The sequence below is a fragment of the Stegostoma tigrinum genome, chromosome 7 (assembly GCF_030684315.1).
Source record: "Stegostoma tigrinum isolate sSteTig4 chromosome 7, sSteTig4.hap1, whole genome shotgun sequence".
NCBI classification, from domain to species: domain Eukaryota; kingdom Metazoa; phylum Chordata; class Chondrichthyes; order Orectolobiformes; family Stegostomatidae; genus Stegostoma; species Stegostoma tigrinum.
In genome coordinates, this window is record NC_081360.1 from 12,038,927 (window position 1) to 12,066,621 (window position 27,695).

The following is a 27,695-nucleotide window of genomic DNA, read 5'->3' on the forward strand; positions in this document are numbered from 1 at the left end:
TGGCACTGTGAGGCAGCAGTGCTAACCACCGAGTCACCGAGTCACTGTGCTGCCCTGAGTGATTCTGTGATTCTTAGGTTTATTTCTCCCTAGAAGTCTAAACAATAGCCAAATAAAGTGTTTGTCTCTACAATGGGGTGGCAGCTGTCAAATACGAAGATCACGGTGAAAAGTTGACCAATTTAAGTCAAGCAGTAGGCCAAATGGAGCATACAAGTTGCAGGGGATTCCGATGGAAGTGGACACCCTTGTGGGTCCAACTGAGCTTGGGGATCACCACTTAAGTGAAAGCAATTGCGTAGCCTCACTCAGGATGTATCTTGAAAGGAGGGACTGTAGGTCAGCCCACAGCAAAACTCCAAAACAAAGCCAAGCATTGGCTAAACAGTTAAAATTTTCCTCAGGATCCTGGCCAGCATGCCATTGTATTTGCTGCTGGTGTACTGACTCGAGACAACAAAGGACTCCCACAAGGCCTGACATGAATAAGAGAACTCATAGACTGGTACCTGGGAGATTGCATACCCTGGAAAATCCCCCTACATATGGCTTGGAGCAATTAAAATGTTTAGCGACATCCAAATTAAAGCCAATGAAAACAAACGTCTGGTGAAATGGTCACATGATTCTGCCGGAGGCTGATACCAGAGTGGCCGTTTCAGTGATCTCAGAACCAGTCTTTAGCAAAATTTGCTCTGGACTCCAACCCTTATGTTTGCAAAGACCTCAGCTAGACTGAGACACAGACCAGGGAACATTTATAGAGGGGACAACTTCAATTCTGGTCTCATGAGAAGCAGCTGGTTCTTTTATTTTTATTCATTCACAGGTTGAGGGCGTCACTGGCTAGGCAGCATTTATTGCCCATCCTAATTGCTCAGAGGGCAGTTAAGAGTCAACCACATTGCTTTGGGTCTGATGTCGCATGTAGGCCAGACCAGGTTAGGATGGCAGTTTCTTTCCCTAAAGGGCATTAGTGAACCAGATGGGTTATTCCAAAAATCAACAATGGTCATCGTATGACTTTTGATTCCAGATTTTTTTTTTGTTGAATTCAAATTCCACTATGTGCCAAAGCAGAATTCGTACCCATGTTCCCATTACATTATCTGAGTCTCTGGATTAACAGTCCAGCGATAATACCCTAGGCCATAGACTCCCTGCTAGGGGTTCAGTTACCACTGATCGTAGTAACAAGCTCAGGCCTGAGCTTGATGCAGTGAAATTGGTTGAGAAAGCTTCACCTAGATTGGCTCAATGTTTTTCAATTAGAAAATGGCTTCCTGAGCCATGACGCAATCCCCACGATTCTGCAAGGCCTGCCCAGCTCCAATTGCTTCACAGGCAAAAGTAGAGGAAGAAATCAGAAGGCCAGAAAGTGAAGGAATCATCAAACCAGTGCAGTTTGCAAAATGAGCATCACCGGTTGTACCAATCGTGAAGCCTGGTTCACCTTTGCCGGATTTTAAACAAATAGTAAACCACTTTTCATGGGCTGGATAAATACCCGGTCCCCTGCTTAGATGATTTACGCACAAAGCTGGCAGGGAGGCTCTTCTTCACGAAGCTGGATGTGAGCCGTTTGTATTTGCAATTGCAGATGGTTGAGGATTAATACTGTTAAGGGTTTGTACCAATATACAGATAAGGAGTGGAATAAGGTTTTGGATGGTGATGAAATAGCACATGGGATGAGATCTGGGTTAGGTTGTGGACCAGTACTGGACACAATATTCCTGGGACATGATAAACACTGGCATTCTCCATTTATGAACATCTGACACAGGAACGCCCGTATTTATGAACACACAATCCCGGATAGGGGTGTCATTTTAAAGATCCGACATATGAACATTTCCTTATGAATGACCATTGTACATTGTCCTGTGTTTCAACAATGGAACACTTTGGCAACATGGGGACTGCCTGTACTTGACGAGAAGTATGTAGAGGGCTGGGAAGAAAAGGCAATTTGTGAGACTAATCCACCAGCTCTTTCACTGGAACTAGCACAGGCCCGTAGGGACAAATGGTCGTCTGCTGCATTTTAGTTCAATCCGCGATCTAAGTCCTTCTTGTCGATGCCATTGTCCTGACCCGTTCCTTCGTGAGCAGCAGAATTATTAGTGTGGCATTTCAAAGAAATGATCCCGCTTTCAGCCAAGTACAGCAGGCCGTTGGCCTGAACTCTGCTTGAATCACAATCCACCTACACAACATCGGGTTTAGCAGCATATCTCACGGATGGCCCATTCGGCGATGTAGAAAGACACTGGTTTCCCTTTAAGCAACAGCTCACGTTAACATGTTCCCATTGCTGCAAGAATATTCTATTCGCATGAGAGATAGTAAGAACTACAGATACTGGAGTCAGAGATAACACAGTGTAGAGCTGGAGGGACATAGCAGGCCTGGCAGCATGAGAGGAGCAGAAAATTGATGAAGAAGGGTCTTGACCCGAAATGTCAACTTTCTGCTCCTCTGATGCTGCCTGGTCTGCTGTGTATCTCCAGCTCCACACTGTGTCATCTCTTCAATTTGCACAACACTTCCATCAGCAGTTAAGAGGGAACATGAAGTTAGTGTTGATCAGAGCTTTTGTTCCACACTCATTCCTCCCACAGTATTGCTGTGGTTTTCCATGAACTGTCGGTGCTGTACAGTTCAGATTTAAATGCTATTTAAACATAGATAAATCATCTCACTAAGGATTTCTGCTGATTTTTCATACCAAGTACAATGGGTTATACATCTGCACATTAAAGACAAAAACACTGCAGGGATAAACTGGCACGATAGAAAGGACTCTGGTTTTTAACAATATACCCTAGAGTCCAATTTATGCCACATTAATGGCCTTCTCCATCTGTTGTCTTTAAGGTTTGTGAATTCAATCTTGCAGACCCCAGGGCTAATTTTTAAAAAAAAATCTCTCCAATCCTTCAGCTGTGCAAGTAACATTTAATGTTGTCTGTAAAAATATAGTTCTCAATGAGCAGCCTTACATCCATAAGGGCAACAGAAAATATGAATTGTGGTCCAATAGTACAGTTTATCATTTTGAGACGCGACTATTATCAAAGCCATCCTTTATGTACCAAATGACAGCCTTCTGAAAGATAATTGTTCTGTTACAGAATTTCTTTCTGTTAAATTTATCATACAATTCATGATGACTTGCTGAACATTTGTGGTTGAGAAATCCATTGAACTGAAAAGGGACTGTTTTTAAGCCCTGTGATGTCCCGGCCACTCGTAATATCGATCAATCCAACTTAAAGTTGTTTGAGATTCAACTGCAAGTGTCCTCGTTGTTAGTTTGTGTAGCACGCAGTTCAGTTTCTGGTCAATGGTAACCTCCAAGATGTTGACAGTCTGGGATTCAGTGATAGTAATGGCATTAAGTACCAATGGGTGGTGGTTAGATTCTCTCTTGTTGGTGATAGTCTCTGCCAGGTACTTATGTGGTGCGAATGTCACTTGCCGCTTGTCAGCTCAAACCAGATATAGTCCAGATCTTGTTGCATTTGAACATGGACTGTTGCAGTACCTGAGGAGTCATGAATGGTGCTGAACATTGTGCAATCATCGGCGAACATCCCCAGTTCTGACCTTATGGTGGAGGGAAGGTCATTGACGAAACAGCTGAAGATGGTTGATCCTCAGATGCTACCCTGAGGAGCTCCTGCAGAGATGTTCTAGATCTGAGATGACTGACATCCAACAAACACGACTATCCTCCAATGTGTCAGGTATGACTCCAACCACCGGAGAGTTTGTCCCCTGATACCCATTGATTTCAGTTTTGCTGGGGCTTCCTGATGCCACACTCGATTGAATGTGGCCTTGATGTTGAGAGCTGTCACTTTCAACTCACCTCTGGAGTTCAGCTCTTTTGTCCATGTTTGAACTAAGTCTGTAATGAGGTCAGGAGCTGATTAACCCTGGCAGAACCGAAGCTTGGCATCACTGAGAAGGTTATTGCTGAGCAAGTGATGCTTGATGACACTGTTGATAACACTGATGATCAAGAGTAGACTGATAGAGTGATAATTGGCCGGGTTGGATTTGTTCTGCTTTTTGTTCTGGATTTGCCCAGGACATACCTCGGCAATTTTCCACACTGTTGGGTAGGTGCCAGTGTTGTAGCTGTAACAGCTTGGCTATGGGTATGGGAAATTCTAGAGTATAATCCTGCAATACTGTTGCTAAAAAGTTGTCAGGGCCCATAGCCTTTGCAGTATCCAGTGCCTCCAAACATTTCCTGAGATCATGTGAAATGATTTGAATTGGCTGAAGATTGGTATCTGTAATGCTGGGGACCCCTGGAGGACTGAGATGGATTATCCATTCAGCAACGTTGGCTGAAGATTGCTGCGAATGCTTCCGCCTTACCTGTTGCAGTGATGTTTTGGGCTCCCCATCACTGAGGGTGGGAATATTTATGGACTCTTTGCCTGTAGTGTGTGTTTAATTGTCTACCACCATTCATGACTGGATGTGGCAGGACTGCAGTGCTTAGATCTGATCTGTTGGTTGTGGGATTGCTTAGATCTGTCTATCACATGCAGGTGGTGCTGTTTGGTGGCTCCACCAGGTTGACACCTCATTTTTAGGATTGTGCTGCTTCTGGCATACTCTCTTGCACTCTCCATTGAGCCAGGCTCAATCCCCTGGTTTGATAGTAATGGTTGAATGAGGAAGATATCACGCCACAAGGTCGCAGATTGTGCTGGAGTCCAATTCTACTACTGTTGATGGGCCGCAGCATCTCACGATGCCTAGGTCTGAGTTTTAGTATCCCTTCAAAGTCATTTAGCACAGTGACAGTGCCACCCAACACGATAGGGGGTTTTCTCAATGTCAAGACTTTGTCTCCATGAGGACGATACAGTGATCATTCTTACCATACTGTCATAGATGGATGCATTTGCAGCTGGCAGATTGATAAGGAGGTCGCGTATGTTTCTCCCTCTTGTTTGTTCTCCCACTACCTTCTGCAGGACCAGTCTAGCAGCTGTGTCCTTGAGGACTTGACCATCTCTGTCAATAGTGCTGCTGCCAATCAATTCTTGGTGATGGACGTTGAATTCTGCCACCCAGAATACATCCTTTGGATGTGGTCCCCTACATCCTGCATCCTTTCCATGCTCTGAGCCTCCTCCAAGTGTTGTTGAACCCAGAGCATTACTGGCTGCATCAGAATTATCATTTTAATAACAGGCACTGAAACTCAGTGACGCATCAAGAAACTAACCAATGAAAAGAGAATGGAACAGCAACAAAAATTCAATGAGAGCTCCAGATATCAGAAAGCTCGCCTTTACAGAAGAACAAGAAAAGAGTTACAAGGGTGTTGCCAGGGCTTGGAAGGTTTGGGCTACTGGGAGAGCCTGAATATTTTCCCTGGAGCATGGGATGCTGAGGGATGACTGTAAAGAAGTTTATAAATTCCTGAAGGGCATGGATATGGTGAATAGTGAAGGCCTTTTTCCTAGGGGTGGGTAAGTCAAAAACTACAAGGTATAGGTTTAAGGTGAGGGGGAAAGATTTAAAAGGGAACTAAGGGGCAGGTTTTTCCTGCAGAGGGCGGTGCGTGTACGGAATAAGCTGTTAGACGAAGTGGTGGAGGCTGGTACAATTACAACATTTAAAAGGAATTCGGATGTGTGCATGAATAGGAGGTTTTAGTGGGAAATGGACCAAATGCTGGAAAATGGAACATAGAACATAGAACCCTTATAGTGTGGAAGCAGGCCACTCAACCCATCAAATCCATATCATCAAATGGGGAAAATTAGGACATCTGGTTGGTATAGAAGAGTTAGACCAAAGGGCCTGTTTCCGGGCTTAACAATTCTGACTTTAATAGTGAAATAGTTTGATCCACTCCTGAATTCAAGGGCTGAAAATACCTTCAACTGCAATTGCCTGTAGCTTCCTATTTGTGCAGTCAGCCTGAAACCCCTTCTTCTTTGTAGGCTTATCATCTGAGTATGAAGTTTTGTTATATTATTTCCTTCTGGGTAATAAAATCCTTCTTCCTTTGACTCCAGAAAATCTTCTAATTAATTTCCCATCATTCTGCTCAAGTTAAACATGTTTCAACTGAAATGTGATAGCTGGGTGCTAAAAGATAATGAACATTAACAGAGCGAGTGATGAGATAGGGTTCAAAATGAGTGGAGTTGATCACCCCTCTTAACCTGGTCATAATCTAATTCACAAGGATCAGTGATGGAACTATGATAATTAACCATGTATGTCAATGGCTTGGAACTGCAAGCACAATTTCAGTGTTTGAAAGAGAGCGTAGTTTATACAGAGGAGGAATGTGTTGGTCATTGGGAGAAAATTTCAACTCTTGGTTCAAATCCTGCCACGGAAGAAGGTGGAATTTGAATTTGAATACTAAAAGATCTGGTATTCAGAGTCTAAGGATGATCATGAAACCATTGTCAATCGTTGGAAAAATCCATCTGTTTCAGTAATGCCCTTTAGGGAAGGAAACTGCTCTTACCTGGTCTGGCCTACATGTGAATCTAGACACACAGCAACATGGTTTACCCTCAACTATCCTCTGGGCAATTAGGGGTAGACAATAAATGTTGGTCCAGCCAGTGGTCCCCACATCATGTGAATGAATTGAAAAGTGGGCAGGAGGCAGGAGGAAGTCTGTGATAAGGGAACAGAGTTAGCAGTGAGGGGAACTGGGGAGCCAAACAGCATGGCTTCACAGTCTTCCTGGTGTTTCACTTGTGATCACTGCTCCTTACACTCGCTATTTGGAGGTTGAAGGTGAGGGGGCAAAGGCTTCTGTACAGGAACACAGCTCCTTTCAGCAAGTCTTGCTCAGCTGACTGGTACAAGGCAAACTTTTCTGGAGGAGATTGAGACTCAGGAGTGTTGCCTCTGTTTAAAGTCTGCAACCCCTTGGGCGACTGGAAGCAGCAAGTCAGAGAAAGGGTCTCTACAAGGATGGGGTCATCAAAGGTGCATGTGAGAGAGAGTGAGCAACAGGACGTACAACTGCAGAAGCCAGTTGGGAAACTACAAGTTACAATTACTCTGTAAGTGGGGCATGATCCACTGGCACAGCAGGGAGACTTGACTGAAAAGCTAAATAAATAGAGATAACTGCAAATGGACAGGTCGACATGAAGCTGCATGCACACTGGGGCACCAGTATGGCACAGGCAGATATCCTGGAGACAACACTGCAAGAACAATCCTGAGAGGCTAACAGAATAATAACATAAAATAGAACTGTACACTCTAAAGGGAATGCAGGAACAGGGTTGGGGGGGGGGGTGCTTGTGTAAATGTACACAGATAACTGATGGTGGTAGGACAGGTGGAGACAGCAGTTAAGAAGCCTCAACTTTATGAAAGGGGTCTTTTTATTAAAGAGCAAGGAGGTCATATTCAGCATGTATAAAACACTGGTTAGTCCTCAGATGGAGTATTGAGTATTGTGTACGGTTGTAGGCACTACTTTATAGAGAAAATGTGAATGCATTGCAGAGAGCAGATGCAGTTTACAAGAATGGTTTCATGAATGAGCAATGTATGTGATGAGGATAGTTTGAAGAAGGTGGAATGTTTGCCCTTGGACAAAAGACAGCTGAGAGAAGATTTGTTAGGTTTTCACAATCATGAGTGGGCTGTGTAGAGTAGATAGGAAGTAGTGTTTGCACTCATAAAGGAGAAAAAACAAGGGGGCATAGATTTAAAGTGATGTGCAAAGTAACAATGGTTAAGTACACTGCCTGAAAATGTGGTGGAGGCAGGTTCAGTTCAGGGCATTGGAGGATTATTTGGTTGGGGATAAAACAGGAGATCGGCACAGGGTAACGATGTTGGTAAAGTGCAGGTTGATAAAATGGTCTCCTTCTGCATCATAACAATTCTATGATTCTGAACGAGCATCCAGCAAAACTTCAGGAAGTGAGCTGCAAAAGGAGATCAAAAGTTGTAGGGAATTTTTTTTCGAAAATCCATTTATTGATCTTGTATTCGGTACAGACAAGTCAAATTTGGATGCATCAAGCCGCATGAAAAAGACATTTTTGTTACAAACAATGTGGACTACTTTATTGCAATGTTCACTAGAAATATATATTACAAAGCTTTGTGGTTTGCAATGCGCAGTTACAACAGGGACACAGCCTTGGTGTCTTGAGCCACCAAAGATGTCCGAAAGGTAAAAACATTAAAAAGTGGTGAATGGACCAGCCTCGTCCATTATCTTCCAAGAGAGAGGAGCAGTGTATTAACTTCCAAGTTCTTTCTTTAAAAACTGGTTTCACCCTCTGGGTGAGTCTCATTCTGAGGGAGTGCGCTGAGGTGCCGGTGTGGGACCTGATTTATTCTTGGTTGATACCAGGTGGCAGGGAGAGGTGAACACAAAGTCACTGGGCACACAGACTGAACTGGTGAATGCTACAAGAGAGACAAAATGGTAAAAGACGCCAGCACACCATGGAAGGTGTGCTGGCGTCTGAGACGGAGATCAATTTGGGCAGAGACTCTTTAGTGGGAATGACCGCCCTGGATCTGGGGCTGGTTGTAGCCAGGACTCTGCACATCTCATTCACATGGTGACTGGCTTGCTGTGCTTTTTTCATTCCGGCACGCCCTAGAGATCTCAAAACAGGGACAAGGTGGTTTTCCTTCTTTGGCAAGGGAGATATTTGTTTGCACCTTGTCTTTTTGCCTCTAATTTTTCAACGGGTTTAAGCTTCAGGTGGATGCCAACTTCTCGCTACCCACTGTAATTGCACCACCTTGCTGGCAAGAAGGGGCCACTGTCAAAGATCCCCTACCCACACCTACCACCCCTCACCAAACAAAACGCCTCACAGCAAAGGAAAGCAGACTTTACTTGGACTTCCCACACTTGCCATGCCTTTGAAAACATGGTGTTGGAGATTCAGATCAAGTTCAGCTATTGCCATCTCACTCTCTTCCTTGTTTCACTCAGACAACTCCCACCCCAATAACTGACTACATGCGCTATTCAATCTCACAGCCCCATCGTTGGTGAAATGTGGTAACACCTGATACAGTTCTCTACCACAAAGAAATTGCGGATCATAAATAAACCGTACATGATTGCACATGAAGTGACCAGCTTTATTAAAACAGCAGCCAGCACCAACCATAAGCCATAGCAGAAGGGCTTCACAGCGTCAACTGCCACCTGGGAAAATTTTGTCCACATTGTTGGCTTGGTTAGGTTCAGCCAGAATTTATTGCTCTTCTCTAACTTTCTAATGCAGTGCAATGTCTCACGTTCACCGTGTACCCAGGTGGTAAGCCAAATTGGTGTCTGCATGCAATGCAACGCAGCCATTTACAGCGAGCAAATGTTAAGTTTTGACAGGCTTCTGATTATTGCTGTTCAGTCAACACTATTTACAGCACTCAGTGCTGGGGACGTCAGTCAGGCTGGGGCGATCTAGTAGATCCCAGATCACACTACTGAGGCCTCTATGGTATGCACAGCATTCAGCTAATCACAAACAAATCTTTTCTCTCCTTGGGAGGGAGGGAGGATGCAAGTGACAATGGCACCTCTCAGACCCTGTAGGACAATCCAAGCTCTGTGGGGTAAAAATTCTGACTGGTGCACACTTCGAAACATTTATGAAACAGGAAAAGAAAATAAACAGCCAAAACAGCGTTGGCTGTCCAAGCAAAGGGAAATGTCTGTCTGTTTGGCTAGCTGGAGGGTTGCCAACTCTTTAGGGGATTATTAATTGCCAAGAACTCTAGATGTTTAAAATCCATCAACATGGGACAAAACAAAACTGGAAACATATTCCTCACTCCAGGAAGAGGGTCCTTTTTTACTGTGGACTGGAAACACAATGCTGCAGAAAATTTCCCTGAACACGCTCCTGGAATTCTTGCCTTCCACTGACCTCTACACTACTACTATCCCAGTGTATACTTGCATCATTCAAGTGAGGGAATCGAGGGCTCTGGGAGAAGGGCAGGAAAGTGGGGCTGAGGAGCATCAGATCAGCCACAATCTTGTCCGGTTTTAATCAAGTATGAGTCCGTCAGGTTGTGGACTGCCAGGTGACTCACCCAGGCAGCATGATGAAAAATGTATCGATCAGCCAGTTGGCTAATTTGGGCAGGGGATCAGCGGGTCAGTCTGACAAAGGACCAGAGTTGGCAACCAGAGCAGCGGTTTCCTCTTGAGGCCTAATAAGATCAAAATGCACGTGCGCACACATATACACACACACACACACACACACACACACACACACACACAAATGGGGAAAATAGAAAGAACGATGATAAAAAATAATTCGATATATATATTACAAAAAACAAAGCACCTTGGTTTACCTTTTCCTGAATAACATGAAACTAAAACAGGAAAGGGTGGATTTTACATGATTTTCTCAGGGTGTGGGGGATGGGGTAGAAGGAAGTTGGCTTTGAAGTCTTTAACAGATCCACTTGTACAATCTGTCGAAGAAGCTGGGCTGCAGGATCTGGGAGTAGTCTGCAGCTCGGTAGATGGCTGCCCTCTCACCTAAGCCTATCTGCAAGAGGACATCCATGTCCACCTCAGGCCCCACAGCAATGACCGTGGGCACAACATCATGCTTGCGCATGGAGTCCACCGCCTCGCCGAGGCTCTTGCTGCCACTGGTGCCGTCAGTGATGAAGACGAAGGAGAGCTCAGCCCCCCGGCGCGCCGCCTGGGGCGTGGATCCCGGCCTCTGGACCAGGTTGCGGATGCCGTAGATGATGGCGGAGCCGACATTGGAGGAGGAGTCCAGGTAGGTCATGCCAGCCAGCGAGTCGAGGATGGTGGTGAGGTTGTGGCTCAGCCCGAAGACTAACTGCTGTTCGTCCTCGCTGCCGTACTGCAGCACGGCGATGCGGGCCCGCATGGCATCACTGCTGCTCTTGGACAGGGGCAGGGTTGTTGCCACCTTCTGGATGAACTCCTGCACATGCCGGAAGTTGGTGCTGCCCATCCTCTCGGAGCCATCAACCACGAAGACCAGGTCTACGGGCCGTTGCATGCACGGTGCCACCGCCAGTTCTAGAAAAGGCACCAGAGAGTAGAATCATAGAAATGTAGGATCCCCATTGTGCGGAAAGAGGCCATTCAGCCCCATCAAGTCCGCAAAGACCCTCGGAGGAGCATCCCACCCTGTCCCCAAAATCCCACATTATCCATGGCTAACACCTCACTTGAAAATCCCTGGACGCTATGAGCAGTTTAGCACGGCCAACCCACCTGACCTGCACATTTTTGGACTGTGGGAGGAAACACATGCAGATACAGGGAGAACGTGCAGACTCCATGTCACCAGAGGCTGACTTTGAACTCAGGTCCATTTTATCCAGCTCCATCTGTCTGTCTGGGCTCCTCCACCAGAGAGGAGTGGTGACGGAGAACGCAGTGTGGGCCTGATGTTAATTTTTCAAGATTTGACAATCAAGGAAGAACTTCATTATAGTGCAAACCTGGCGGCCAATTTTTACAGTGCAAGCCCTCAAGAGCAGCAGCAATCACACAGATTGTCTGTCCGGCCTTCAGCTCCAACTCTGTGTCTTTGCTCTTGGTTCCCTCATTCGAGGGAATGGATTTTCCGTACCCTCAGCAATCAAACTCAGCAAAGATGGAAGCTGTCGCTCCCTGAGCCCCAGAGCTTCTGCACCAATGCCAAAAAGACTTCTCCGACTGTCAGCTCACAATGGTCCGGCCTGACAAAAGAAAATCTATCAGCCTGTTCCCAGATGATCAATTGACCCTGATCTCACACAATGAATAACACATTGCATGACGTTACCCCAAGAAGGTCTAATTTTCAGGTTAAATCACTTGTTCTGGACTCTCCCCACCCACCCATTCCACCCCACCAGGGCGAATACATCTTTCTTTACCTACCTGATAGTTTCAGAGTCCTGAAAATGCCAATCAAGTCATCCCTAAATAAAAACTTTTACATTCCAGAGAATAAAAGCCCTGATTCGATGAGTCTCTCTTGACAAATTCCCTCTCCAAGCTCTGGTAGTATTTTGCTGAATCTTCACTGTATTCTTTCCAAGGTCAATATACAATATTTCAGATGTGGTCTAAACATGGTTTTGTACAGTAGAAGACTTCTTCGTGATTCTAATCTATAGGTGCAAAGGCTAGCAGGCCACTTGCTTTTGTAATTTTGTTTGGTATCTGACTTTTAAGTGATCTGTTTACATGGATTTTGAACCCCCTTCAGCCTTCCACTGCCTGTTAGTTACTTAATTGACAAAAAAGTCACATCTATCCTTTACTTCAGATGAACTCACTGCATCGATATTCATCTGCCACAGTTTTGTCCACTCACTTAATCTAGCAATTTCTCAACATAATGTTTCTGATCATACTATTTATCACATGACTTCCCTCTGTTTATCAGCAGGTTTGGATGGATGGCTGGCTCTTGGATATATGTTTTAATCAAGCTTTTAGTAAATGCAGGGAATTATTGAAGGTGTTACAGAGATAGTAGGAACTGTCGATGCTGGAGAATCTGAGATAACACGGTGTGAAGCTGGATGAACACAGCAGGCCGAACAGCATCAGAGGAGCAGCAAAGTTGATGTTTCAGGTCGAGACTCTTCTTTAGAAATTATTAAAGGCCCCCACACAGATTCTTATGGGTACCATTTTCTTTTAATTCAAGCACACATTCCTCATCCACAATCTCCATCTTCCAATGGCTCATAACCAGGTCAATATGTTGCCACCAATTCCCTGACCCTTCATGTTAGCTGACTGTGTTTTGTGCAATCTTATCCAATGCTTTCTGGACACCCAGATCAGGTGTATTCATGCTCCATGCCCTCCAATTCTACCACTTTCAAAGCTTCAAAACACCTAGCTGGGCTTGTTTAAATAACTTTCCTTTCCTTTCAAATCCATTCTGACTCTCTCTGATCGTCTTGCAATGTTCTGAACATGACAGATTCTAATAACCTCCTCACATTAGGTTAGATTAAAAGGGCTATCATTTCTCGATTTCTCTCCCTCACTTCTCCTTCAACGATGAAGTGACATTTACAACTTTCCAATTTAAAACGGACGGTTCCTGAATTGATCGTTGGAAGACTGGGGTTACAGCATTTGCATGTAATGTATTCCTCAGCCACCTTATTCCAAACTGGTAAGGGAATATCCACAGGCTTCGTTTTATATTCGCTCAGCATCACTAGTTGGGTCAGCATTTATTACCCATCCCTAATTGGCCCCTTGATCTGAAAGGCTAGCTATGGCCATTTCAGAGGGCAGTTAAGAATCAACCACACAGTTATGGGTCTGGAGTGACATGTATGCTAGGCCTGGTAACACATTAGAGAAGCAGATGGGCTTTTATGACAGTTGACAAGTCATTAGCTCAGCTTTTAATTCCAGACTTTTAAAAAACTGAATTCATTTTCACCTTCTGCCACAATGGGATTTCAACCCATGTTGCCAAAGCATTAGCCTCAGGTTCTGGGTTATTAGTCCAATGACTTTATCACAATGATATCACTTGACTTATTGTGTTGTTGTTAATGATAATGATGATGGTTAAGGAGTCATAAAATGTCTCCACAGACCAAACAAGAGATCCAGGTTACATCTGGAAAATGGGTATTGGCTTCTATTGGATTGCATTACAAGCAGCTGTGACACTTCTATGTCCCAGGATCCGGAAACAGCAAATGTAATTTCTCCGGGGTCCACACCATATTAACACGACCCACACCTAGTCAGTGACAGAAACTGGATACAATCTTGAATAATAGAATCTGTGAAATCGCCTGACTTAACATCGGGCTCCGAATTTCCCTTCCATTGGGTGAGTTAACAAATTGTTCAGATCACTATCAATAATGGTGAGCCTCTTCCCCTCAAGAATTCTTTCCTTTTGGTTATAGGATGCGGGCATCACTGGCTAGGCCAACATTTTCTGACCATCCCTAAATACAGGGACGTTAACATTGAGCCGTATTGCTGTGGATGTGGAATCACATGTAGGCCAGACCAGTAAGGATGACAGATTTCTTTCCTTAAAGGACATTTGTGAAACAGATGTGTTTTTACAACAATCGATGGTAGTTTGATGATCACCATCGCTGAATTGTACTTAAGTTCTGTCTGTCAGTCGTTAGGGTTGATTAGATCTCATGTCCCATTAGCCTGGGCTTCTAGTCCAGTGACACTCCCACTATCTCTACCTCTCTCACAGGGGATTGTTGTTTAAGAAATAAGGAAAAGCTTTCTTTGCTTTTCCTTTTGCTCCTCATTTATTGATCTCAATTTAGAACAGAAAATGTGGAACCGACAAAAGCCACAAAAGCTCCAGGTGAATTAATGAAGAGATCCAGCTTCATTGTCCTGAAGTTATCCCAGACTGGATTAGCTCTCCACTCAGTATCAGAAAATGGTTTCCACTCACTAATAGCTCTGACGGTCTATTCAATAAAACCCACATCTTTCTGACTAATGGCTTTGCTGCAGTGGAATAGTGTTCTGTTACAGCATCATGGAAACAGACACCTTTAAGCAACCATCACCATCCCTCTTTCCGCTCGTCATGTACTACTGGCCTTTTAACAAGTCCACCGGGGAACCAAGATTCAAGCAGGTGTAACCAAATTTCCCAACTAGACCTTCCTCTTATTGACAACCTGGAATGTGCACGTTCATGAAGTGTGTCACACATGGCCTCAGAGTGACAGAGCCTTCCGGCCTTGACGCCTCAGCAACTCTGCACTTCTGCCTTTGGTCTGTCTAGTTTGAAATTTGGGAGCCTGAAGGTTTGGGAAAGGCTCTTCCTAGCCTCACAATCTCACTTGTTAGATCATCCCCAGATGAGGAAACTAAGATCAGCTAATGGTGGCCATTTCAGATGCCTGTGTGTCAGTGAAAATTTACATAAATGCTTTCCCTCTGTACCCCAGGTCCCATATACACTGTAGGTCCCAAAAGCCTACAGACCCCCAAATTAACTCTCCCACATACCCACAACACTTTATTCCTCAATGTACAATAGATGGAGCTCAGTATGATATGAATTAAAAAATAAATGCAAATATATTGGAAACATATGGGGAGGCAGTGGCATTGTGGTAAATGTCACTGGACTAGTAATCCAGAAGCACAGGCTAATGTTCTGGGGCCCAGGTTCAAATCTCGTCATAAAAGATGGTGAAACTTAAACACAACAGAATCTGAAATAAAACGGTGACATGTAACCATTGCCAATTGATGTAACAACCCATATGGTTCATTAATGCCATAATTAGCTGGATAAATGCTGGCCTGGCTGGTGACAACCACATCTTGTGAATGAATTAAAAAGAAAATCTGCAGATCTAGCAACATTTCCAAGCACAAGAGGGAAGATATGTTTCTGTCTACTGTCAGAGGAGTGCCAAATGCATTCTGGTGTACACCAACAGTAAACAATTGGTTCCCCAATCCAGGGATTGGCTGAGTCTGCTTCATGTTTACTTGTGTTGCAGATTAATAAGCCATCATTGTTATTGCAGGGAGCCACGAGAACAGCCACATCCAATGGAGAACAGGGATTGACTTTGCACGGCAAGTATCACTGAGCACCCAGTTGTTATGGCCAAAACATGTCCCCACTGTTCCGAGGAAGGGTCACTCGACTTAAAACATTAACTCTGATTTCTCTCCACAGATGCTACCAGATCTGCTGAGTTTCTCCAGCTATTTCTGTTTTTATTACTCCACTGTGACCCTTTTCGAGCTTCCTGTCACTCCTTAGTGTGTCTGTGTGGGTGGGAGGGAAGGGAGCATATGGTGGAGTGCCCATGAAAGTGGGAACATCTTTCATTAGATTAGGGCAGAGGTTATATCTGGGGCCCTGAACCCCACTTTGGGAAGCACTGACTTGGAGTCCCAGTTTGTTAAGATTAATGGATGAACATGTTCACAGCAAACTGTATAATCCAAAATGTGCAGCTCGAATCACAAGTGTAAGTGTTGGGCTATGTTTGGAAACCTGTAGTCCATGCACTCAAGTCTACCAAATGACCTGTGGTAAAACCAAAGCCCTCCTTGTCTTCTAACTTGTGGCATAGTGGGTAGCACCTTTGCCTCTAAGCCAGAAGTCTTCAAGTCCCACTACACAGCCTTCAACACATAATTTCCAGAGACACACCAGTATGGTGCAGAGGGACTGAGTGCTGTCATTTTCAGAATGAAGGATTTTAATTTGAAACATTGTCTTCTGCCCTGGACATAAAAATATCTCAAGTCACTATTTTGACGAAAAGACCTTCCTGGCATTTTGGTCTGATATTAATCCTTTGACCAACCTCACTCAGAACAGATCCTCTGGTTGTCATCACTTTGCTGTCTGTGGGACCTGGCAGTGTGCATTCCTCACATCACAGCAGCAACAGAACTTTAAAAGTATTTCATTCGGCAAACATTACTTTTGAAGTTCCCGAGGTCATGAAAGGTGCTATCCAAATGCAAGTTTGTTCTCGTCTTTTCTATTAAAGCATCAGCCAGCCTCCAAGAATCAAATAAGAAGTTTATTAATTGATACATTTACAAGTTGAAAGCTGCATTGAAAGGGCAGAGGTGCGCATCGCCTAAACAACAGGGCAGCAGATGCAAGTCCCTCCTCTTAAGAGCAGTCGGGAGTTGGGGGGGGGGGGGGGGTGGTGGTATATGGAGAACACTAGAAATGCAAACATTTAATCAGACAGCTTTGGGAGCACAATACAGATCGTTGGCCTCTCAGCATTCCAGGGAATCTCACTTGACACTAACAGGAGTTGCCAAGTCTCAAGTAAAGGAGGAGCTGGCAGTAAGATAGGAATTGAGGCTCCAACAGACCTAAACAAATGGTAGGGAAGTTAGAAGAGCCAAGTAGCCTTCTTGCATTTCTAAGCCGTTTGAGTGATTCCAAAAATCTGAGGGGCATTAAAAAGAATTGCGTGCAATTGTCTTTTTATTTGAAAGATTCCTGTCAAATATTATTCATTAAATATCAGAGATGGGATGGTAAAGGCTCTTTGATGGTAAAACTTCATCCAATGAGATACTCAAGAGTTGCTTCTCCATTGGCTGGGAAGGCCAAGAGCTGCAAGCCAATCAATGGTGGGAGGCCTTGGAGGTAGGTGGGGTTGAATTTGGATGTGGAAGGTCACATGGGTGAACACACCCAAAGCCAATCCCCCACCCCCTATGTCCTGTGTCCATTTGGAGGGTCTCCATGTCAGTCGCTGAAAGGTTGACTTTACACTTCCAGCAATGTCTGCTCTCAGGATCTGGAGCTGCTTCACAGCTAGGCTGGGCAGTTTATGTTTTAAGTTCCTCTGCCATCACCCAAACAACAGACCTATGCAAGGTCCGGATTCAAGGAGAACCACAAGACAGTTCCTATGGCCTTGCTGCACAGCTAAAGTGCACAGCAGCAGATTGATGGATCCAGTACTTTTTTGTTTTTATGGCCACAGTATGGATCATAAATTCATTGCAGGTGGTAAGTGAGCTGCTTTAAGCAGTGCAAACTGGGGATCTGTCCTGGGACTCAATCTAAACAAGCCACAGTCTAGAATGAGCTGCACAAACCTCTGCATCAGAATAGCCTTTGACCCCTTTCCAACCTCGCCCATTGACCAGCTACAAATGGCCACTGGTGAATGGGTACAAGGCCAGGAAGAAGAAGTTGCGAGACAAGCCAGCTTTTCATTACCCTCCCATGCCATGAGGCTGGTATGAACTGTACGCACCCCAGCAGGACATAAACCACAGAAGCATCCCTCAGCCCAATCACCTAGCAGAGCTTCATAGCCTTGTCAGCATTCCCTGTTATATCCTTGTAGATCATTTTAAAAGAATCTATGAATAGGTTTGTCCAATTTTTTCGTTCCTCTCCGGTGGAGAATTTGGCCATCCCTGCGGTGTAAGCCAAAGTTGCTACCAGTTTGTTGTAGCTGTCTGGGAGCTCAGTAGTTTGCATGACTGATCTAAGCTCCTGGATTGTCTGTAACCAGTTATGTGGGTAGGTCCCAAGCATAGGTGAGGGTGGGATATCTGGGTTTGCGGCATTACTGTTTAAGATATCTGAAAACGATTAAAAAAGAAACAGTTTTAGGCTCGCTGACACTGGCTGACAGGGTATACCATTCACTCAGTCGCAAGTTAACTCACCTAGTCTCTGTCAAAATAGGTTGGACCTACAATTCTACATCTAAGTGAGACTTTGAAACAGAAGTGCATTCGTTATGGACAGGAGCAAAGAATGCCAGAGGATCCCATTTTCAAAGAGACAAGGAGGCAGGCAGGCAATCAGAAAAAGGGCCTTGCATTTATATGGTGTCTTTCACCACCTCGGGAAGATTGTATTAATGCCATTGGACTAACAGTCCAGAGGTGAAATACTGCTGATGCTGAAGATTTGAAACAAACATGGAAAATGCTGAAAAAACTAAGCGGGTCTAGCAGCATCAGTGGAGAGAAACAGAATTAATGTTTCAAGTCCAGTATGATTCTTCTGCAGATCTGCAGTTCCCAGAACCCCAGCACTTGAGACGTAATTCGTTTACTTCTCTCCACCGATGCTGCCAGACCTGCTGAGTTTCTCCAGTGTTTTCAGCGTTTGTTAGTAATCCAGCGGCCCAGGTTAATGCTCAGGCCGACACAAATTCAAATTCCACCACTGGTAGAACTGACACTCGATTAAATTCATAAATTTAGAACTGAAATGATGAAACTGTCTTGGTTGTTGGAAGACTCTATTAGGTTCCACAAGGAAGGAAATCTGTCATCAGATGCCACTCTGGCCTACATGTGTCTCCTGACCCATGGCTTCATTCATAAATGTCTTCAGAAATGGCCCAAGCAAATCACTCAGGTCGCCAGGCACAGACAACAAATTTTCCTCGCCATACCAACATCCCATGAAAAAAATGTATAACAATGTCCCTAAGCGTTTAATGGGCACTTCAGAGGAAAAAGCTCACTGAGGTTTTACGACAGTTATGAAGTAAATGACAAAACCATTTAAGCATTGGTGCAGGGACAATTACTGGCTCTCTTTGCTTCCTTGAAAGAGCATCACGGAAACCTTTCAGTTCTTAACAGTCAGACCAGCAGTTGAGAACATTAACTCTGTTTCTCTCTCTCCACACATGCTGCAAAATCTGCTGAGTTTCTCCAGCATTCTCGATTTTTCTTTCATCACAACGGGTATGGCCACCTGAGCGGGCGTATATAAACTCCCAACTTTCAATCTGTTCATCTATTCCCCCACTGCCTTCTGTTTGCTCAGGGGGTTCGGTAATGAGATGGTTCACCAGTGCTCCCCTGTGCAACACTGCACCGGTCAGACTTACACATAGACAGCATGATTGCCATCGTCAATATCCATGTGTCTCATACCAAAAACTCATGGTGAATAATGAATCTCATCATTTGAGAATCCCATATGTAATTCGGAGATTACAGAAAAGTAGGAACTTAAAACACTAGGGAAAAGGTACTGAGAAACTATTGGGTTTGAAGGATTACAAATTCCCAGGAGTTGGATGGCTTACACCCTAGGTTATTTTCAGTAGTGGCAGCAGAAATATTAGATACATTGTTATAACATTCCAAAATTCCCTGGATGTGGGAAAGGTTCTAGCGGATTGGATAAATGCTAATTTAACACCCTTATTCAACATTGCAGGGAGGCAGTAAGTAGCAAACTGTAGACTAGTTAGTTTAGCATCTGCTGATGGGAAATTGTTAGAATCCATGATTAAGGAAATAATAATGAAAGATTTGCAGAGTCAAAATGCAAACCATCAGAGTCAGTATGGTTTTATGATCAGTAATTAGCGTTTGAGTAATTTGCTGGAGTTCTTTGCAGATGTAACAAGCAAAGTGGATAATGGGGATCCTGTGGCTGTAGCACATCTTCCAGTAGCATTTGAAGAGGTACCACACAAAAGGTTAATGCACAAGGTAAAATCACAGGAAGTTAGGGGTAATTTATTACCTTAGACAGAAGACTGGACGAGTGGTATTATCAACTGACTATTAATCCAGAGAGCCAGGTGTTCTGGGGACTGGGGTTCAAATCCCACCCAGGCAGATGGTGAAGTTTGAATTCAACAGAAATCCAGAATTAAGAATCTAATGATGACAACGAATTAATTGTTCAGGGAGAAAAAACCCCATCATTTAGGGATGGATACTGCTGTTCTTACTAGGCTAACCTAAATGTGATAACCAATCCATAGTTGACTCTTAACAGGCCTCTGGGCAATAAGTGCTGGCCTAGGTGGTGTTGGAGTGAACATTTAAAGTTGGGATAAATTGGTCTTTTTATGGTTGGCAAGATGTAACTAACGGGATGCCACAGGGTTGGTTCCTCAGGCTCCAACTAGTTACAATCTATAGTAATGACTTTGATGCAGTGATAGAAGGTACTGAAGCCAAATTTGAAGATGACACTATATTAGGTTGGGAAGTAAGCTGCAATAAAAAAGTAATAAATTTAGATAAGGATAGATTAGCTGAACGGACCAAAATTTGGCAGATACGGTTGAATGCAGATAAGTGTGAGTTATCCATTCTGGCCAGAAGGCAACTTATTATCTAAATGGGGAGAAACTTCAAAATGCTTCAGTACAGAGGGATCTGGGTGTCCTTGTGCATAAATTGCAGAAAGTTAGTGTGCAGGTACAGTAGAAAGTAAGGGAAGTACATGGAATTTTGGCACTTGCTACCAAAGGAATAAAGTATAAAAGTAGAGGAATATTGTTGAAATTGTATAAGGCATTGATGAGACCACATCTGGAGGACTGTGTATAATTTTGGTCCCCTTAATTGAGAAGGGACAAAACTGCATCATAGGTGGTTCAGGAAGGTTGAGTACATTAATTCCAGAGATGAAAGGATTGTCTTATGAGAACAGATAAGCATTTTAGGCTTAAACGGTCTAAAGTTTAGAAGAATGAGTTAGAAGAATGAGAGGAGATCTAATTGTGGTACATAAGATGCTAAAGACGAGATTGACAAAGTAGATAAGGAAAGGATGTTTCCCCTTGTCAGGCAACCCAGAACAAGAGGTCATAGTTTTAGGATAAGGGGTGATAGAATTAAAATAGAAATGAGGACAAAATAGTTCTCTCAAAGAGTTGTGAATCTGTGGAATTCATTGCAGTGGACACTGGGACACTGAGTAAATTTGAGGAGGAAATGGGTTGGATTTTTGATTAATAACGAGTTGAAGGGTTATGGGGAATGTGCAGGAAAGTGGAGGTGAGGCTGAGATGATATCAGCCATGATCGTGCTAAATGACACAGCAAACTAGAGGGGCTATTCCAGCTACAGGATCTTATGTCCATTCCAGCAAAGCTTCTATCTAATGTCCAATTCACTGCAAGGACAGTTCATATCTTTCCCTCATGTCCTTCCATTGAGGAATTAAGGCAGCCATTTCCATCTGTTCTGAGATTGCCTGCTTCCACTTCCGTAACTTCACCTGCTGCTGCTCCTGCTTCAGCTGATCGGCTGTGGAAGCCCCCATCCAGGTCTATGTCACCTCCAGAGCTGGATTATTTCACCACATTCTTGGCTGGCTTGTCAAATTCGACCCTCTGCTGTATGACTCCTGAATGACACCAAGTTTTACTTACTGACCCCTGCCTTACATCCACTAACCCCAGCACAGAATGGAAAAACCAGTAAAACTGGCAAAGGCAGTTAACTATCATGCAGCAGCAGCATCCGTGGAATTCAGGTATAGGCGGCAGAAGTGCAAGCAAAGACAGCCTCATTCCTATCTCCCTGACTTGACTATCACTTGGTCTTTGATCTAGTTCATACGTGGTGTGAATATGGTCTGTCTATAGTCCACCTATAATGACCGTGGCCTCAGAGTGAGACCCTTTGAGCAATATGTTTGACATGCTTGCAACTTACCTGTTTTACAGGGGAGATCAGGGCAGATAATCTCGGGGTCTGAAAGAGAAGAACACCATGTAAAAAACATATGCATTAAGGGTCTGAAAGAAATAATAGCTTATATCCCTGGGGTGGTCATTTGAAGATCCATTGAAGGTAGCCCTGGGGAAAGCTGGCTGCAAACAAAGTGATGGCATGCTCCCAGACCCCAAAACCTCATAGATCATGCCAGGGACTTCAGGGTTGGTGCCAGGATGAGCAAGCATTTTGTAACCAGCAACCACTTCCCACCCCACCTTGCAGATTCCTGCGGGACTGCGGCATTAAACTCTTTGGAAAAGGAGGCCATTTCCAGTGAATGGGACATACCGGGGCACAACAGCTCTTCCATCTGATCAATGAACTCCTCAGCCACCAAATCTGCAAAAAGGTTCATCTTCTGCACCCGCCCGTCCTGTTTGCAGGCAATCGACTTCAGTGTTTCATCATCCTGCGCCCTGGCAAACATGTCCCCAATGCCAATGGCATTGACAATGACATCGCCCTTGCACAGGGAGGTGAGCAGCGAGTCATCATCCCTTGGGTCGTGCCGGCCATCAGTGATCACCACAGCGAAGACCTTGGCCTTGTCACGCTTGTTGGCCTTTATCAGCGTATCGTACGCAAACTTGAGGGCAGATGGGGTCCATGTGCCACCTGCGATCCACTCAAGCTTCTTCACAGCCTCCTTGAAGGATGACAGCGAGTTGATTTTGGGATCGTTCAGCTGCACTGCTTCAAAGGTCCCTTCGTGACTGTACTGGACGACGCCAATGCGGGCTCCTGCAGGCCACAAATTAACAAGCTGAAACACAATCAGCAAATAAACAAAGACTACAAACATAGAACTAGCAAGGTACAGAGTGCCAGGTAAGAGGGACATCAGTGTGCTTTCTGCAAGGGATTGTCAAATTCCTTTTGTACAATGGTGTCCACACTCTAAGCCTTGCTCTACACACCAGTGGAAAGTTAACAACATCGAGAGGGACAGGGAGTGGGTGCCACTGGACCTGCAACCACAGTGGGTGGGAGCTGGCTCACAAAAGACTTCAGGAGTGATCCGATAGGAGTTTGTTGTAGGCTGTTGAGTAGTATTGTGTAGTATCTGAATGCACAGACAACCTAGACAGCGAACTGTCAGGCACAACTATTTTGACACTTCAGGCTGGGTCTCAGGGGGAGTTTGAGGTGTGTGGGGGTGAATGGGTGTGGGTGAGAGAGACCATCCTTTCTAGATTGTGCCAATGTCGCTGGGCTGTGCAGGGTGCTGAGAAGACAGGGGATTTCCAAAAATCACAGAAGTTTTAAACATTAATCATGTCAAAACAAGCTGACTGTGAGCATCTCCATCATCACTCAGGGTGGTATCAACTGCTTGTCTCAGACTCAAGTTTGCCAGGCAACTGTTACTCTCACTACATAACTTCAGTGATAGGCCTTATCAGTTCAAAAGTACATCATTTCAAATTACAAAAGAAAATTTTCACTGCGTGCTTCATGATAAAAAAAAACAAACTTTCAGAAACACAGACAAGTCCATTTAAAATAACAAAGTGTAAAGCTGGATGAACACAGCAGGCCAAGCAGCACCTTAGGAGCACAAAAGCTGACGCTTCAGGCCTAGAAGAGCCTAGGCCCGAAACGTCAGCTTTTGTGCTCCTGAGATGCTGCTTGGCTTGCTGTGTTCATCTAGCTTCACACTTTGTTATCTTGGATTCTCCAGCATCTGCAGTTCCCATTATCCCTGAAGTCCATTTAAAAATGCTTTCCTTTTCAAAGCATTAATGAAGAATGTTTCCCACAACCCAGAACAGGAAGTAGGGTTATATAAGAGGGTGACTCTTCCTGGAATGACTGACCTGTATGAGATTTGGGATCCTTGGCGATTGTGCCCAATCGGCTGACGGTATTGATAACAAAATTCTTTTCCAGGGTGAAGTTGGTCAGGCCAATACTCTCCGAGCTGTCAATCACAAATACAATATCCAGTGGTCCACACTGCTTCTCACAGTCTGAAAGAAAGGGTCAAGAGAGGACAAGGAGAAGGAAATGGTATATAAGTAAGGGATCAATTGAGTTCACCAACGCTAAATTTGGTACATTACATGAGGAAGCCTGCAGAGCACTTTTGTAGAATTGAAGGAAGCAGTTAAAGCAAATTTGACTGATCCAATTAATTAATCCACCTGATTGATCACTTATTAAGCGGACCAACTAGTGGTCTCAAGAAATGTAGGTGTGTAGCAGTTTATGGATGAAACATGCTAAGGTCCATCTTATAGACCTCCTGCTATCATTGGTCAGAAGACACAATAATATTGGAATTGATTATTCAATCAATGGATAATATTGTGAGGGAAGGAAAACCATCAGTGATGGAGACCTGTGACAAACATAAATGCAAAGATGCTGGTCCTTCCCAAGCTACATTTACCTGTACAATGACTAACCTATGGAAGACAGAAGGTGATATGTGATGTTTTAGCTCTAAGTTGACACACTTGTTGGCAAGAGTTTAAAAAGGGGTTGGCAATCTGTGAGTGGCTCAGTCCTCTACTATTCATTTCCATGTTTCTCAAAAGGTGACGCTGATAAACAACACCAGGTTGATACTTCCAAAGGATCTGATAGTCAGTATAAGACATAGGCAGCTCAGAGTCTTCTCAACTGGGTCTGGGTAAAACTCCAGACTCATGGTCTGTATTGGAGTCAGGAAGCTACCCAGTACCCTATGTTAATAAGGTCTACTCAGTGCAACCTCCAGCTACGAGATTCCTAATGTACAGATGTCTAAGTTTAGATCATTGTGTGGTACCTGCCCGGGAAAAGAATGTACCAACAGAGATCGCTGCACACTGCTCATGCTTTATTGCTACATTCCTATAAGGCATGGTTCCCTGCTGACATTTTCACTTTACTGTCAGCAAGGCTTTCTGAGGGAAGGTCTCTGAATTTGACTGCGTGCTAAATGCTTCAACATCATCAAGATGAACTTACCACAACATCCACATGTCTCCCGGACATAAGTCATCACATCACAATCCTAGGGAAATGGAGATCAGGAGACGTTACTGAGGAGGGAGGAATCAACCCAACCTGGTCACCCTAACCAGCAAATTGTAAAACAATCAGGCAAAGCAGAAAACTGTGAATATGTACTGAAGAGGGAGAATCTGTGCATTCAGGATATGGATCTGAGGACAGTAATGAGGGATCATTGATACTGATTGATGCTTTTCTTAGCCACAGCTTAAGGTGTTGGTTTGTGGGTTGTCGACTGCAGTTGGCTGGATCTCTGGATCTTTCATCAAACAAGTGCAGTCCAAACACATCTGCCATTGGTCCACCCCCCCCCCCCCCCGGGAGACTGCCTTCCCACAACCAGAAAGGAGGATTCTTTGCTATCCACTCCCTCTTCCACTGAAGCACGGTGTCAGTTGTGTGCACTGTCTGCGAGATATACCCAAAGCAATTCAGTGAGGCTCCTCCGACAGCACAGTCCAAGTCCTTCCCAACTCTAGAACAGAAAGATGCACACAGGCATCTTAAATACCCATGTGATTTTATCTCCGAATTACTCGAAGAGCTTCCAATTCCTGGAAATTTCCAGTCCTGTAGGGTTGGAAAGCCCCTCGATCCAGGCCCTCAAGTTGGGCATGGCTTGGAATGAATGCAAAATGGCTGGATTGACCAGGTGGGGTCAGAGAGTTTAAGAATATACTTAAACAAAACAGTGCTGTATCTAACCCCCTATCCCTCAAGTTGGTCAAGTTTCTGACTCAGCTAACTAATCCCAGTCCTATTTACCTATTCTTCAACCTCCCTCTCTGGGCAAGCTGCCTGCTATTTCGCAGTTCCTTTATTTGACACTATGGAGGAGCTGTTTGTCCCTCCAACATCAGTTATATTAGGGCTTCATTATTCAGATACAGAGCAGTTGGGCAGTTCTGAAGTCTACAGCAATTTAAGCTCAATCTCAGTCCCACTGCCCTGACTGAAAAATTCTCAGGAGTAATATCGTAGGACCAATTTTTTCTTTTTGGAAAAGGTGCTTTTTATTCACTTCCTGTGGACCTTTGCATTCATCGCCAGGAATACTTGGTGCTGGGGAGGGATAATGTCTGGACAGTCAGGAATCATCCAGTCAAACAGCAAAGAGGTGGATGGTTATGATCTGGCTGAGAGGGCAGGACTCTCCAAACATGCACGTGTCAGCTGACTGATGGTGAGAGGCTAAGGATGGGTCACGGGGGTAGGGGTGTGGTGTGAAATGCTCTCGGAATACAGACGGACAGAACTGATGGCTCTAATGTAGGGACAGCTCCCTGAACCCTGTCTGCCCTTGGCCAAGAAACATGTTCAATAGAAGGTACTTACTGTTAGGCCAGGATCTCCTGGAGGCCCATGCCCACCCTGAAACCAAACAAGAAAAAAGTTACATTTAGTTCAAACTAAAGGGAAATATTACATGCAGAATAGTGTGCCTCCGCATCTGCGTCAATATGTTTCTCTTCTAATGCTACAGCTCGACTAGTTTAATTGGCTTTGAAAAATGCCCTCCCCTCTCCCAGCCCTAACATCCCACAATTGCAGTGATGTGGAGCTGTGAGGTTCTTTGGACTAAGCAAACTCGTTGGGCAAGTTTGCTTGATTAAATCCATGGTAGACTTGATGAGCAAGCTGTTTTCTACTTTCCTACATGCCTTGGGGGGGGGAGGGGATAAATCCACTAGCTCAGCATTGGCCAAAGCAAGAGAGGGCCTGAAGTGTAGGCTTTGGGCCAGTGGCCTGCTTTACTGGATAAGGACCCAAAATAAACTTTGCTGATTGTGCTCATGGCCGAACATAGTGTATGCAAACGCTACGAATAGCATCCTTTGGGATCCAGGCCTGGATCCACCTGGATGTGAGATCAGAAATTCTGGTCTCTCTCTCGCTGGGTTCCAGCAACTTCTGGAATTGGCACAATGAGGCTCTGTCCAGCTCTTACAAAGCCCTTGATTTATTAGGAGTCAAATGAAATTTGCTCACAAACATATCCCAACTGTCAGTCTTCTAATGCCCAATCCCATTTTTGGGGATGTTTTAGTTCCTATTATCTATTGGTGGTGAGGAATGTACCCTGATTTTCTCACCTTCCCAGCATGCAAATGCATTTCCTCCTCATAGAACAGACCCTAGGACATCTGTAAATTCAGGTCTTTGTTTTCATTGACGGTGATCGGAGCACAACTGTATTTCTTACCAGTCCAGTGAGGATTTGCACTCGCTGACTGCTTAATATTTGCCTGGCATTCCTGTTTCCTGCAAATTTTCCGAGTGAAATGGCGACATTTTTCTAGGTTGTGGCTAATCATCATCGTCACTAAAAGGACTCTGAGAGAGGACCCTGGATCTTCAACTCAAGCTCCTCTCCTGATGGGATACTGAAGTCTTTTAAGAGAGTGCTTGGAAGTTACTTGATCAGAAAAGGCCCAGCTCAAGAAGAGCAAGGGGAATCAAACGAGGCCTTGGGTCATTTGGAGTAGCATGATTCTTTGGTTTGACAGTAGGAAGGCCAATTCTGAGTCAAGAGGTGAAGGATTCATTCCTGCTCCTGACAGCCGCAGCACAGAGCTTGGAATATAGTCTCCGTAAATGCTGAATTGCAAGAGGACAGATGCAGATTGCTTCACCTTAAATTGCGTTGCCAGTTTGTGGCTTCAAATC

General features: G+C 44.4%; 1 protein-coding gene across 3 annotated transcripts in view; it reads right to left on the reverse strand.

Annotated features, from left to right (window-relative positions):
- Positions 1-7,982: 7,982 nt before the first annotated feature.
- The window catches only part of col6a2 (collagen, type VI, alpha 2), a 71,929-nt gene continuing 52,216 nt past the window's right edge, over positions 7,983-27,695 (reverse strand). For 2 of the 3 annotated variants that reach the window (XM_048534024.2, XM_048534023.2), the window contains exons 24-29: positions 26,364-26,399; positions 24,984-25,029; positions 23,846-23,998; positions 22,317-22,769; positions 21,966-22,004; positions 7,983-11,074 (exon numbers count right to left, since the gene is read on the reverse strand). In XM_048534024.2, the coding sequence (XP_048389981.1) occupies positions 10,467-11,074; positions 21,966-22,004; positions 22,317-22,769; positions 23,846-23,998; positions 24,984-25,029; positions 26,364-26,399 (1,335 nt within the window). In that variant the 3' untranslated portion in view covers positions 7,983-10,466. Of the gene's footprint in view, positions 11,075-16,557; positions 18,116-21,965; positions 22,005-22,316; positions 22,770-23,845; positions 23,999-24,983; positions 25,030-26,363; positions 26,400-27,695 lie in introns of those variants that run through there. The other variant, XM_048534026.2, reaches the window with a different exon arrangement.